Source organism: Sturnira hondurensis, unplaced genomic scaffold (genome assembly GCF_014824575.4).
Source record: "Sturnira hondurensis isolate 20B ecotype Veracruz unplaced genomic scaffold, ASM1482457v3 Scaffold0006413, whole genome shotgun sequence".
NCBI classification, from domain to species: Eukaryota; Metazoa; Chordata; class Mammalia; order Chiroptera; family Phyllostomidae; genus Sturnira; species Sturnira hondurensis.
In genome coordinates, this window is record NW_028079044.1 from 57,425,357 (window position 1) to 57,440,391 (window position 15,035).

The window sequence follows — 15,035 nt, forward strand, 5'->3', positions numbered from 1 at the left end:
CAATCATCTACAAATTAATAGCACGTGAACTAGATAAGTCTCGTGTTGAACCAGCCAGGCCTCCAGCAGACTGTGGAGTCAGGAGCGCATGCAACGCTTGGATCTGAGGGTGAAGACCTCAGGTCCTGGAAAACTACTGGAGGCAGAAAGTGCCTTTGGAAAGCGGGCTGTTGGCCCATCTCAGTGGGCTGCTGAAAATGTGGTGTTTGAAAGGGAAGTGTTATTTCCTCTTCCCTGGAAATAATAAGTCTGAAACTCGGTTTCTTTTCTTTCATTTGTTTTCCTTTTTCTTAAAAAAAAAAAAAAAACTATACAAAGTCTACAACCTCATATCTGAAACGCCTGGGGCCATTCAGAATTCTGTGTGGAATTCAGAGTTTTTCAGATTCATAAATAGGCAATACAGCAAAAATATTAGTCTGTCACACCTAGTGGAGTCTGGGGCAATATTCCATAATTAAGCACATTTATACTTTGCAGCAAAACATTTTAAAAAAATGTTTGGGAGTAGTGGAATAAGCAAGACTATGAATGGCCTCATGTCAGTTCATTTCAGGTCCATTTTATCACCAACAAGAGTTCATTTGAAAACTTTAGCCCTGGCTGGTATGGCTCAGTGGACCGAGCGCTGGCCTGCGGACTGCAGGGTCACTAGTTCGATTCCAGGTCAGCACACAGGCCTGGGTTGCAGGCCAGGTCCCCAGTTGGGGGCATGCGAGAAGCAACCAATGTATGTTTCTCTCCCTCTCTTTCTCCTTTCTCTTCAAAGAAATAAATGAATAAGTAAATAAGATCGGGAGAACTAGGTCATTAGGATTATTCAAACTTGAGCGTTCTGGATAAGGGAGGGTGGGTGGGTAAAGACATTATCAGCAGAGCCTTCTTTTTACACATTAGAAAATGTGTGTGTGTTTCTCGGTGCATAATGTTTTCTCGATCCTCATTCCCCTGTATCGTTATCTTCTGGAAACTGCTGCTTGTGTTAACACCGGAGGAGGGCAGCCATGCTCAGCTCCGTGGGGCTTGGTTGTCTGAGACTCTCGGGGAGGCTGGAGGGACAAGTCGCGTTAGTGTCCTCTCCCAGGTGTCGTGATGACTTCCCGTCCACCAGCTTCTCGTCCACTTGCGAAATGCCACGGCTTTGCGATTTTATTTTCGTGGCTACTAAAAGGAGGACCCTTTAGGGCCCGAAAAGTTATATTAAGCTCCAAGAAACAAGAACGGGAGTTGCATATAAAGACACAACAGAAGAGAACAACTCCAAGGTCAACTCTGTCCTTGTAGAAGTCCTGATTGGCCTGGTCAATGCCGCACTACCTGCCCAGGCAAACACTGCTTTCTCTTCCCACATCCTCATCGCCTGAGAGATACTAGTCCTCAAAAAAAAAAAAAAAGACTTGAAAAGTTATGCAGGATACCCTGCAATGTCGATGAACGACGACGACGACGACGATGACAAAAATCCCAAACACCCCCAGCTGCAAAACTGGCCAGGAAGGACCAGCCTGAGGGAGGGAGGAGGGGGTGTATTAGTATGAATGACACGTACAGGACTTGACTTGTAGCCAGCTGCAAATAGAGGGAACCACCAAAGACACTAAAAGGGTAAAAAAAACCATAAAAGGAGGACAGAAGAAGGAATGCTACGGTTTTCAGAACTGTAACTTATTGCCTAGTGCAGTAAGAAAGCTAATGCAGCTATTCCAGTAGCTAAACTTCACAGGCAACGCTACTAAAATACCAAAGGCCATACATAATGTCTGACCCAAGCTGCCACCTCATATAGCAAGTTCTCACATTCGAGTTTTAAAAAGACGGCTTGACTGGCCCACTGTCCTGCCGCGTCTGGGGTCCGCTGCGTCTGCCGCTCTGAGTTTCCAACGTCTCTCGCACTTCCTCCGTTTCCGAGGCACAAAAGGTTTCTGTCAAGTTTCTCTTGGTTTTACCGCTGGCGGCTACAGAAACGTGCCGCAGGCCTGGTGTAGAGTCCAGGGTGCGATTTTCTTTGGCTAGTGCCTTCAGAGCTTCTGGACTTTCAGAAACAGCAGAGAGTTTCCTTAAGAGCCGTCAAGTGAAAACCTGTACTGATTCAAACTGGTGACTGGACCCGGTGTGGAGGAGATTTGGCGGCTGTTGGCGGCTGTTGTTGCACGTTTTCTCTGAAACCACACAGAAACGCTCCGGGGTTCAGTTATCTCCCCCAGGGCGGGTGCTGGGCTAGGACCCTAGAACCATTTGCAAGGAACCAAGAATGACCTGTACCTACATAAGCTTAGGAAACTGGCCCGGGACGTTTACTAGGGGTGCCGTGTGCACCCCGAAGGGCTCCGAGCCAGGGACAGATGGGTTTGGAGTCCGTTAGGCCATTCGCCGGGCGCTCTCCAGCACGTTGTCTTCCAAACCAATACTCACCTCTTTACCTGCTTCGTAAGACGGTGGAGACCAGGAGGGTCTACGTAGAGCACCGACGCGCTCGTCTCGGGTCATTTCTGGTTATTGTTACAGAACCGCAACCTGGAGGCTGGCTGCTGCCCGGCGGCGCGCAGCAGGCATTTGTCTCGCAAGTGCGCGCCCAGGGCGGAGCGCGCCGGCCGGTAGGGGGCGAGCGCCTCCCACTTTCTCCTTCGCCTGGACGGGTAGGCCCCGCGGCTACGGGGAACCCCAAGAACGGTTCCCAGCCCGGCTGGGGTGGGTAGGGACGGGGAGGCGGGCTGTGGCTGGGCCGGGGCCAGTGTCCGAGCGCACCCTGCGCGCGCCCTCGCGGAGCCGGGACGGGGTGGGGGCCTGGCACCGCGCGCCCGGCCCGCCGGGCTCCGCGGGGCGCGTCGTCGAGCCCCGGCGCGCGGCGCGGGGTCCGAACGCGGAGACAATGCGGCGCGCGGCGAGGGGCGAGCGGCTCGGCGGGCCGGGCGCGCGCCGCCTTCCTTCCTGCTGGCTCAGCTTCCCGGCGGCGGCGAGCGCGCGGATTGGCGGCCCGGCCCCCGGCGCTTGGNGGCGGGAGGCGGCGTCCCGGCGGCCGGAGGGAGCCCGCGCGGCGGCTGAGGCGGCGGCTCCCCGGCGGCCGGCCGCGCGGGCGCCGCGGCGATGCCGGACCAGATCTCCGTGTCGGAATTCGTGGCCGAGACCCATGAGGACTACAAGGCGCCCACGGCCTCGAGCTTCACCACGCGCACGACGCAGTGCCGGAACACGGTGGCGGCCATCGAGGAGGTGAGGGCGCGCGCGGGCCTCCCCGGGCGGGCGGGCGGCTCGGGCCGTAGGTAGCTCCGCGCCCTGCCCGCCCCGCTCTGTCCCCTCCCGCATCCCGGGAAAAGTTTCTCTTCCTCCAAATCCGGACGCGGCCGGGCTCCCCGTACCCGAAACAGAAGCCCTTTGTTCCGGGTAGGTGGCTCGGAGGACATGGCTGATGGCCACCCTGGGCCTTTTTAAGACCCTCTCCCCCCATTTCCCCTGCGGGGCCGGGGCCGGCGGGTTTCCCCAGTGCGCCAACTTGGGCCCGAAAGTCGGGGTGGGCGGTAAGCGGGGCTGGGGGCCTGGCTCACCGGCCCTGCCCCGGCGCCCGCCTCCCTACTTGTTCGAGAAGTGCCCCTGCTTGCAGCCTGTTCCGCGGGGCAGGTGTGAGCCCCTAGTCCCTTCTCCCGACTCTGGGCCCGTCCGGGGGAACGAACCGGCTGCCCAGGCAAAGTGTGCACACCTCCGCCCGCGGGGACCCCGTACGGCGCCCGCCCGGGAGAGGAGTTCCGGACGGCGTGTGGTGGGCCTTGCTTCTGGTCCGAAGGCCTTTGCTGGCCGCCCTCAGTTACCTGTGTCTTACCTGTGACCCCTGACCGCCTCCCTTCCCCACCAGCCTGTAAAAGGCCTAATTTTGGTCAAGGCGCAAAGTCATGCCGCCCAGTGCTGGCTGTGCTAACCAGCGAGCCCCCCCACGTCCTGCGGAGAGAGCGCCTAGGAGGGAACAAGCTGCTTAGGTGGACAAAGCCGCGGGCAGTGTCGGGGGTGGGGGCAGAGTGTGTGAGCCCAGGGCCACTGCCGACCGGCTTGGGGCCGCTCCTCACCTCTCTGCCCTGGTATCTCCCCGGTATTTCGAAGGGGCTGGTCGTGCCCCCTTTGCAGGGCTGCGGTGGGAGGTCGGGGCTCTGTGTGCAAAGCGCTCAGCACTCTGCTTGGCTTGTAAAAGGTAACCGGTTTACAAGCCAGACGCGCGCCAGTGCCGAACAGATGATTGCATTTCTCGTGGCCAGAATGTCAAGTTGCAGCCTTGAAATGGGGGTGTGGTAGGTGTGTTGGAAGATGACCAGGCTGGCGTGAGTGAGGGGTCACCAGAGAGCTTTAAGTGAAGCTTCGGCGTTCTTTTCCCCCATCCCCCCACCCCCTCACTTGAACAAAGCCTCTGCTGTTAGGAATTGCTTGGGGAAAAAATCCAGAATGTTTCTCTTAATGGAATTTTTTTTCCTTTGTAGACACAGTCAATAATAGGGTAAACCAAATTTAACAGATTCAGCATTCTGACTGTTATAAGTGTAGCTAAGTCATCCTCCCAGCCTCCTCATTCCCTCCTTCCTTCTATTTATTCATTTATTTATGTATGTATTTATTTTGGCAGAGGAGAGCTGCCTGTGAAGCTTTCGTAGCAAGTTCTGGGTTTCCACCTCACTTAATTCTACTTGACTCAGCAAGGCTTAAACGTAATGTCTTCAAATGAGGCAGATGGGAGGGCTGCAAGAAGTGTTTTCAGAAGTGCTGGGCAAGAGAAAAATGTTCATGACGTTGGGTAACACACCATTAATAATGTTTGTGGAGCGACGGCAACCCAAAAGGCGGCTTAAGGGAAGGAAGCTCTGTACCCGACGCCTTTAAAAAAGCTTGGTTGTGTTTGAGGTTGTTTCTTTTCCCCTCTGCCGTTCATCAGTTCAATATCATTAACTCTGGCAGATGTGGGGAGCTAGGCAAATAGGAATTGCTGTTCAAATTGGCATGCCCTTTCTCTGATTAATTTTCGTTTCCAGTTTGAGATTCCAAAGCTGCTCTTGTGTGCTGCTCAGGAGCTTAGCCCAGAGCCTCCGTTACTGAGCAGATTAAAGAGCCGGGATTCGGTCATTTTATTAAATTGCGAGCTTGCTCCACATTGCAAGTAGGAAAAGATTGAAATCACAACAGGCCTGGTTCACTTGGGGCAAACCCAGCATACGTACTAGGGTGACGGCAGGCGGGAGCTCAGAGTTGTGAGAGCCAGGTATGAAAGTGGTTTGCTTTCTGGGAGAATCACCGTGGATTCATTTAAGTCAGGGGCGTCAGACTCCTTTTCACCAGGGGCCACATCAGCCTTGCGGTTGCCTTCAAAGGGTCACATGTAATTTCAACGCCTTGGCAGTTAAGGAATAGTTACATGCATACAGTTCTAAAATTATTTCGGCCCTTTGAAGGCAACCACGAGGCTGATGTGGCCTGGGGGGGGGGGGGGGGGGGGGGGGGGGGGGGGGGGGGGGGGGGGGGGGGGGGGGGGGGGGGGGGGGGGGGGGGGGGGGGNCTGACTTTAAATCGTGGTCTCTCCCAGCGTGTTTAATATTAACCCCCCCATCCAGCACTCGTTCCTTATGTGGTGTTATTAACTAGTGGTACCCACGTATTTGGATTTTAAACAAGCATCTACTTTTCATACTGAAAGGAGGCGTGAGAACGGGTCTTGTGACACCAAGGTACCGACGTAACAAGCAAAGTAAATGTGATGTTTGCGGGCCCTTGGTTCTGTGTTTCAACAAATGAGTCATGGAATTAGTAAACTGATTTTACACCGATTGACCTTTGTGAACCTGTCCTTGCCAACACAGGTTATGTCTGCCAAAACTCGTTCTACAACTGAAATACGCCTTTTGTGCGCACACCTGTGGCCATTGGGTCCCTACCACATACTGTGGATTTCGCATCTGCCGCACGCTCCTCATCCTGCTTTACACGTGAGGAAACAGGCGCAGAGAGGTGAATCGGCTCAAGGTTACATACAGAGCTGGTGAGGCGGAGAGCTGGGGTTTGAACCTGGGTCCATGCTGTTTTGAGAACCAGATGCTGCTCTCTGTTACTACCTAATGCTGGAGTCTCTAAATTACTGCTCTGTCAGATGGGCCTGGGTTCAAGTTCAGAGTCCACCACTTGCCAGGTGTGTGAACTTGGGTGAGACACCTAGTGGTTTTCACGTTTTCCTCAGCTTTCAAGTCTGGCTAACAATGCCTGTGTAGTTCAGAAGGTCAGGGTGAGAGTTTAATGAGCAAATAACAGCACAGTAACTAACAGACAGTTGGTTTAATAAATGGTTTCATAAACTGCTTAATAGACTGTGGCTAATCCGCAGAACCTGGTGAGCGGGTGGGGCCCTTCAGGGAGAGTTGCGTGAGGGGTGGGAGGGGAGAGTAAGTGAATGGTTACATGAGTGAGCGGATGGAAACCTACTCTGTATCTGTTAACTGGTGCTTATTTCTTTAACCAGTTTGCTCTCTTGGCAACAGGTCGGCAGGTAGCTGTGGTTTAAATTTTTCATTTGGCCGCTTTCTCTGGGCGAAATGATTGTTTCGCACAGTGTTGGCGAAGTCTGGTGCTGCCCTGTGGGGTGCACTCTGTGGTTTGGGGAGCAGCAGACAAAATGAGTAGCAGTGGCGGAAACCTGAAAACTGAGCTTTCCTCTCTTTTTTGGGTGGGGCATTATTTCTGTCTCGGTTTCTTTGAGTCTCTGGGCACTTTGGAACAGTCTCGAAATAGGGGAGAAATGTGTACATACTTGGAATTTCCGTGTGTGTAGTTAAACTCCCCTTCAGAGTACCATCCACTCTACTTCGTTTATTTGGCTTTGTTACATCTGTGGTTTTAAAAACACATTTGACATTGACTCATACTTAAAATTTAATCTTCTTCCTTCTGGGCCATACTTCTGTGCTCTGTTGTCCTTGGTCCCCTCGGAAATCTCTGTGAGGTCCCAAGTACAGGGCTCTACCTGCAGGGGTGGGACCCCCAGAGGCCTCGCTTCCCCCGAGGCGGTGAGAGGAGGACCCAGGCCTGTGAGCTTCTGAGGCGAGACTGGGACTGTGTCTTGGCCTTTGTGACCTGTCTGAGAAACTGCTCTTCCAAAGCCCAGACGCACAGACTTAGGCTCTGTCATCGGAAGGACGCCCGCCCCCTTTCTGACCACACATCTCCTCGTGTGATGCCGGGCTTGGACGTTTTTGAGTCCCTCAAGGAAGAAGCGATCTCTTCGGTGGACACCCCCAACCCTGCCCTGCCCATTCGGTTTCCCCCTTTCTGTGTTAACGTCCATCGGTCCCGATGCTGCTCCTGGTGGGCCGCACGCCCTGCCGCTCATCCAGTGTGCAGGAGCCCTGCCCGGTGCTCGGCCGTGGGTGGGGAGAACCCAGAGGAGGCAGACACCCTGCAGGCAAGTCAGGGGTTGTCGGTGCTATGGCCACAGACTGTCCAGGAACACACCCCACACCTGGGGATGGGTGTGGTCAGATGCCCCCGGGCTGTGGTCGGCAGGGCCTTGTCCAGTGGCGTGATTGGGTGGTGAAGTCAACCTAGTCACCACATGCTTGAGTCACTGAGGTGTCTTGATAAGGTCTCCCCTGTCTGCCTCCCTGCCTTAGGTAAATACTGGTCCACGACCGACATGGTGGCGGACTGGCTGGATTTTCCCAGCCACCCACTTCTCAGAGGGCTGCTCAGGCCAAGAATTGGGAGCAATCCCTGGTTCTTCTCGCTCCCTCCATATTTCCAGTGGCTGGTCCCTTTCCTCGGGGAGCATGACCCTTCTGGACCTGCACTGTCCCATGCGGTGGGCCAACACAGAGAGTTCTGCTTCTCGGCCACACTGACCACATTCCAAGTGCTCAGGAGTGACCGGCGTAGTGCAGATTTGGAACATTTCATCACTGCAGCAAGTTCCGTCGCACAGTGCAATTCAGAGCTGGTCTACTGACCCAGGGACTTGTGGGAGCGCAGACCCTCAGACCTGCCGGGGCAGAACCCACCATTCAGGAGCATCCCCGGGTGTGTCTTGTGCACGAGAAGGGAAGTCTAGCTGTGCGCCCTGGCGTTGCCAGCGAGTCACGGGGGCCATTTGTAGAGAAGAGACTCTGGGCCCCCTCCCCTCCCTACAGTTCTGGCTTAGTTGGTGCGGGCGGGGCCTGGAGCATCCGCAGCCTTTTTTTTCTTTCTCCTGGCCCCAGAGTTTAGGACTTTTCATTTGCCCCAAAGTTGCTGGAGCAAAATAAAGCATTCTGCTTTCCTCCACACACTCTCTGTAGGAAGAAATGGTTTTGTACATGGGAAGAAACAATATAGATTCAAAACTCACACAGAAAGATTATCTCTGTCACTCATCTCTTTGAAAAAGTTTACATGAATCATCAGTCAAAATCCACAGGAGTCCGGGCCGGGTGGCTCAGTCGGTTGGAGGTCATCTTGTACAGCGGAAGGTTGCGGGTTCGAACCCCTGGTGGGGCCTGTATAGGAGGCAACCGATTACCTCTCTCCCCACTCTCCCTGTCTCTAAGATCAGTAAACATGCCCTCTGATGAAGACTTTTTGAAAAAACCAATAGCATGTCTCCCTTGAAAAGTTATCTATACGGATTTCCAGGTAGCCCTCAGGACTGTGTACTGTCATGGAGTGTCCTGGGAGGCTCTGTCACTGTTCTGGTGACACGGGGACAATCCCATGTCCTTTCTTTCGAATGGCAGAGGGAAAGATGAGAGTGAAAGAAACTACTCAAACTTGGTCTTCTCTCCTTGTGGCTCGTGATTGGTTTCCTCATCCTCCACCACCTGCTCAACCTCCAAAGCCACCTCGGCCTCCGCCGTGACTCCCAAAGCCGCTGTCACCCTCAGGCTGGCCCAGTCAGTCCAGAGGAACTGTGGTTCCATCACTTTCACCAGCGTCGGTGGCCTCGTCGGTGGCTTTGGTATCTTCCTCACTGGCAAAGTCTACAAAACCAGATCCTCTGGAAGAGCCCGTCTCCCGGTCGGGGACTGTCCTCATGCGCACAGAGCCGTCATGTGGCCCCTTTGATGTCTCTCCTGTGGCCTCAGACAGGCCTTTGGCAGCGTTTAGGTGCTGGTGTCTTGCATTCGGTGGTCGGTCCCCTGGGTCCTCATGACTCTAGCCTGATTGCTGTGTCCTCAATTTCTCTCTTATTGCAGGAATTTAGGGCTCCTTTAGCATCTTCAAATGAAGCAGATTCCGTAACCGCACACCCAGGAGCTTTGCCATTTGTTTCTGGGGCACGCTGACAGCGATCGCCTTCTCCGACACTTTCTGAGGAGTCTCCTCTGTTGGCCCTGGGAGGGGGCGCTTTAAACCGGAGTTTTAGTCACCACTGCGAGGGCTGTTCTTTCCACCTTTCCAGAAAGGTCTTGCCTTTGCCCCTCTCCCGCGTAGTGCAGGGAAGTGGGTCGTCCCTCTCTCTCTGCTCCCTGCTTTTCTGCCGAGTTTCCTCTGCATCAGCGTTCGTCTCGGTTCACTATAGGCGATCAATCCCTTCGCTTTGCCGTCCTTGCCGACTGGTCTGATCGGCACAGCCTCTTCACACACTCCTCCTAATTCAGTCTGAGTAACTCAGTAAGGCCGGTCTAGCCAAATGCGTTCTCGCATCTTACTCTTTTTCACTGTCTTTTCCCTTTGGTTTTTCTAGGTTAAATTCATTGCCAAAGCAATGAAGCTGTGAGTTCCGAGGCCTTTTCCAGGTCTGGAGATTCAAAGTCCACACACGTAGCACTGACTTCCTAGACCCCCCCGTTTCTGACAACCACAACGGCAAGCTCGTTTTTGGCAAAAGTGTCACCCATGCAGTGACTTGCCCAAGTTCAGGTTCCCAACAGAGAGACCAGAGGTTGGGGGCGGCCCTGCGTCTTCCACTCGTGAGTGTCGGCTGCCGCCGGAGCGGCTTCTGTTGGCCGATTCCTCCTTTCGTTTCCCAGTGCGTTTTTGACAGGCTCCTCCTCCTCCTCCTCCAGGTCTTCATCTCCTTCCTCATCGCCGGCTTCCTTGATGGCATTCTTGCCGCTCTTTGCGCCCTTGGCGGGCGTGGCTGCCAGTGCTCTGCCCGGCTGCCCCTCGGTGCCAGGAGTGCGGCATGGCCTTCTTGGCTGGCGTGGCGGCCGCAGTCTTCTGCATCGGGGCAGCCGGCCCTGCCTTTGCCGGGGTGGGGCGGCCCTCTTGCTTTCTTTCTGAGGAAGGCTAACGTCTTCACTGCTTTTAGCCTCTTCACCGTCTGGCGTTTCCTCATCTTCACTGCCTTCTACCTCTTTTGGGGGGGAGCCATTTGGGGGGGAGCACCTTGATTTTCACTAGCCTTTGCGAGCTTCACCATGATGGTGGTTTGCGTCGGCGGAGGGGGCGGCGGGTCAGGGGCACCCATGGGAGCTGAGCGATGCCGCTGGTTCTGAAGGCCTCGGCATTCCTTAAAGCTGCTCCCCAAGTGGAGTCGGTGATCCCCGCAGTCAGCAGATCATTAGGTGATGAGCGCCAGGTAGCCATGCGGGCCTGGAAGACGCGTCGGGCAGGATACGGAGCAGAGAGCGGCCCGGGCCGTCCGGGAACTGGGATTGGGAAAGGGCCTCCCCGAAGCAGCACCGTGAGAACAGACTTGGAATGAGGAAGCCAGCCAGGGATGCGCCGGGATGCAGGGACCACGCACGTGATGCAGGGACCACGCACGTGACAGACTCTAAGACCTGAACGGGCTGGGGCATTTAGGGACAGAGGGACGCTGGTGTCCCGGGAGGAGCCTGAGGGGTGGGCGGGGCCCGTTCGCAGGAGGCCTGGCCCTGGGAGGGGTGGGGTCTTGTTCTGACGGGAGGGGCGGGGAGCTGTGGGAGAGCTTGACCAGGAAACACTGTGACCTGAGTGACATTCAAAATGTCGCAGACGTCGTTCCAGGGAGGATAGACTGGCAGGGCAGGAGAGTTTGAGAGAGGCTCCGCCTTGTTTACCGGGAGGTCGAACGTTCAAGATGAGGCTCTGGTCCCCTGAGTACTCAGTGTCCGAGGTCGCCAGAGCGCTGGAGAGGTGTCCTCTTGTCACTGGGGTTTTCTGTCCAGCACGTACCGGGCGCTCACTGCATGCCGGCACGCTTCGCCTTCTTCATGTTTATTAACTAGTAACTGGTTTAATGATTACAAAACGCCATCAGGTCCACAGAACCTGAGCCACTCGACTGAGATCCCGGAGCTGGGAAGGGGCAGGGGTGGGGTGCAGACTTGGACCCTTCCCCTCGGGAGGTTGCCAGGTGGCCACCGCCCTGTGCGGAGCCTGGGCCACGAGGGCCCCAAGCAGACGCCTCTGTTTTTTAGTTCGTCGCCTCTAGTGCACTTCCTGAGTGGGTGCTTCTGGAAGACCTCGCTGCTGCCCTGTTTCCTCTCTGGCGCCTCTGCCCCCATCATCACGGCGGCAGTAGCCTTCCCTGCACGGCCGACAGGCTCAGCCTGCAGAGCCGGAGGCCCCGGGCACCGCTCACGCCTGGCAGGAGGCCCGCCCCGCTGAGGGCAGTGTTGGCGATGTCACCCTTGCTCACCCACTGAAGGTGGCCTTGTCAATACGCTTTCAGCAACACGTCAGGCGGTCACTGAAGGCGGGCCCCTCTGGGGACGCATCCCCCCCCCCCCCCCCGCCGAGGGTTCTAGCTGNCACCCCCCCCCCCCCCCGTCGCCGAGGGTTCTAGCTGGGGCTCCGGGGCCTCCTCCCCGGCTTCCTACACAGAATCACATTCTTGCTGTGATCTTGCTTTTTCTTTACGCCCCGCACCACAGGGGCTGACAGCCCTTTGCACCTCCGCTCTGGGTCAAGGACTGCGCTGTGTTTTGAGCTGATTGTTGGTCCTCTCAGCCACCCTGAGGGAGGGCCTGAGGTTGCCTCTGTTTGCCTCGAGGTCTCCAAAGCGAGTCCCAGACAGGTCACGCAGCTGCAGGTCCCCCGCCCCCTGGCTAGCTGCCACCTGAGGTTAGCACCCTCCGCGTGTCTTCAGGGGTCTCCCTCCTGCGGGTCCTTTCACGTGCCACCTGACCGTCTCCTGCTGGCATCTCCTGCTGCCTGCGAAGATTCCTCTTTAGGCGTCTCTGCGGCGTCTCCGGTGCAGGCCCGTTCCCAGTGTGGCCGAGGCTGTGTGCCGGCTCAGACTGGGCCGTGAGACATGCACTCCGGGGGAGGGAGTTAGCAGCATGGGAACTTACTGCTGTGACCTTAACTGCCTGGAAGTCAGTTAAAAGGACAGAGGACGCCGGGGCCAGGCAGGCCGTGATAAGAGCCACACAGCAGTCCCTGTGTCAGCAAGCCCGTGTTTCCAGCCGTGGCCCTGAAGGCTGAGTCACAGACACGCATGTCTAGGCAGACCTGGGCAGAGAAGGCTGCCCCGCGGGCAGACCGGGAACTTCGGGGAGATTTCTGAAAGGAAGAGAGAGGAGTCAGTCCTGGCACTGTCTCCTCCCCTCTGACCACCCTCCCCTGTCCCTAACCTGCTTTTGGTCCCTGGGCAAGTGACTTCCTGGGCCCGTGGCTGAGGTGACCTGAGAGTCATCCCAGCTCCGTAACATCGTGTCTCATCTTCCCCTGACCATCTCCTTGACTTTCTCTGGGCCATTCACACTCACACTTTCATAGAGGTTCGAGGGGAACGCACACGTTACCTCTTTCATTCCCTGCTTTACAGAGCCTCCCCCGACCCCCCGCCAGCAGCACTGCAGGCCGAGTGGTGGCTGCCCCCGCTGGGCCTCCCCGGTGCAGTGCTCCTGGAAGCTGCTAGAGACGGCTCTTTGCCCCCACATCTCCTTGAAGCAGCTTTTCCGGTCTTGACCGCACACCTTGGCCTTGATTGTATCTTTGTTGTGCTTGGCCTCTCCGGTGAAAAGCAGTTTGTGTTGATGATCACAGGGTTTTGGCCATTGAATGATTTGGGCCATTGAACTTGAAGTAAATACTGATTTTCATATATTAAGGCTCTCGGAGGTCTGCCCTGGGCGCCAAGCACCCAACAGCCGGGGAAGAAGTTGTGAAGCTGCGATCGTCAGTTTGGCTCCGTGGAGGTGGCTGTGTTTCTGTGGAGTCAGCTGTTCTGGTCTTCACAGGGCCTCCACCTCGCTCCACGACCTCGGATGAGCCCCCTCCCCGAATGGCCGGTCTCTAGGGTGAGGGGTTTAGACTGGATGGTCCCTGACTGCCCCTGGCCCCCACCCGAAAACCGCACAGTTCCTCATATCACGCAGAGAGCATTTGCAAAGGCGCCGGAGTGTGTGATGGGGGTAAAAACCAGCAAGTAACGGCTAGTTCGCAGTCCTGAAAAGAAGGTGTCGTCCTGAAAAGAAGGTAACGGCTAGTTCGCAGTCCCTCAGAAGGTGTTCTGAGTGACATCTGCAAGGTGACTGAGAAAACAAAACACCAAAACCTTTCTGTGGCTTCCTGAGGCAACTATTTTTGTTGTCGTTGCTTTTAAAAGAAAAAATGAGATGGCATTTGCATACCATAAAATCCTTAGGCTTATAAACAAGATTATTTCATCTGCAGATAGAGTTTTATTTTTTAACAATCCGGGTGCTTTTTATTTCTTTTCATTTGGTTAATTGCCGGATCAGTCCTTAATCATCTGTAAATGCCCATTGGGCTGCACAGTCCCGGGCAGGGGTGTCAAACTCATTCTCACCGGGGCCACATCAGCCTCTCGAGGGGCCAAATGTGATTTCGGGCCTGTGTGAATGTAACTGCTCCTTAACTGTTAAGCGAGAACTTGGCGCTGCTGCCAGGTAGGAAGGAGGTGGCGGCGATGAAACCAGGTGGACGGCAGGATTCGCCCCGAGGGCCTTGTGTTTGCCACCTGTGGCCTGGGGGCTCATTGACTTGACTGAATAATGGACTTTGGTTCTAGGAAAACGGTTTGTATGCAGAGCTGAAATTCCTTGCATGTAATTTGTTTTTCTCCTTCTCACTTGGTCTCTGAACATACTGAGAGAATTGGGAGGTCTGCCAGCCTGGTCTTAGGTTGCAGAGCTAAGCTCGTAACTGCCACTTGGTTGGTAGGTGGGATTCAGACATCTGCCTCACCGGCTGGGCGTCTGGTGCCGCCCGGCAGGCGTCCCTTCCGGGCCTGGTCTGACTCTGTGTCTGCAGCTGCAAGCACCGAGCAGCCCATTGTGTTTGCTGGTTGGTGTGGCTTCCTGGCTGCTTCGTTCTGTAAGCGTCACCCTGCTGTTTCCACCACAGAGACCACTCACGTCTCGACAGAAGGTCATTATTCAGATCCCTGGCTTTCGTCTCCCCTTGCACCCTCTCCCGCTCCTTGTTCTTCTGTGGCGAATGGGAATGACTTCCCTGCCAGGGCGGTTGGGCTGTCCGAGCCTGCGCCTGCCTCCCTGTGCCGTGGGTGCAGCCCGCCAGGTCACAGGCAGGCGCTTGGTTCGGAAGCAGCGCTGCAGGCCTCACTGCCACCAGCCCAGAGGGTGCAGAGAAATCCCGAGGTAGGCAAGATGGCTCTGCACCTCCCTCCACCGTCCCCCTCTCCCTCCCCTCTGCCACGCTGCTGTCTTCCTCTCCCTTGGGGAGCCCAGGTGGTGGTCAAACTTCCCGTTCTCATCTCCCTCCCTCTCCCTGCCTGCTCCCCCGTCCTCACTCCCTGTGCATCTCCAAACCCTGGGGCCCTGTGTGTGTTTCCCCGTGTGCAGGGGGTGTTCCCCACTGCGGGGATTTCAGGCCAGGCCGCCCTTCTCACGTCCGAGCTGCAGCTCGGGTGGCCACAGTGAACGACGGCCTCCTTCCCAGCCACGCAGCCTTCCCCAGTTTTCCAGACCTGGCTTTATGGTCTGTCTTTTAACAGTGATTTATTATCTTCTGAAGCTGTGCTGGGAGGAGCTTTGTTTTTGAAGTACAGTTTTATTCTTTATGGTCAGAGCACATTGAAGGAGGTTTGGTCGATCTTGGGACAAACTGGTTTCTGGTCGTGGCTCCTGCGAAATCCCTCGGGGCTGCTGATTGATTTGCTCTTTTAATTTGGGGGTCTCCTCGCATCCCTC

General features: G+C 55.8%; 1 protein-coding gene across 4 annotated transcripts in view; it reads left to right on the forward strand.

The window, feature by feature from the left end:
• Nucleotides 1–3,007: 3,007 nt before the first annotated feature.
• Nucleotides 3,008–15,035, forward strand: part of ASAP2 (ArfGAP with SH3 domain, ankyrin repeat and PH domain 2) — a 129,639-nt gene continuing 117,611 nt past the window's right edge. For all 4 annotated transcript variants that reach the window (XM_037048684.1, XM_037048686.1, XM_037048685.1 and 1 more), the window contains exon 1: nucleotides 3,008–3,210. In XM_037048684.1, coding sequence (XP_036904579.1) covers nucleotides 3,085–3,210 — 126 coding nt within the window. In that variant the 5' untranslated portion in view covers nucleotides 3,008–3,084. The remainder of the gene's footprint in view (nucleotides 3,211–15,035) is intronic.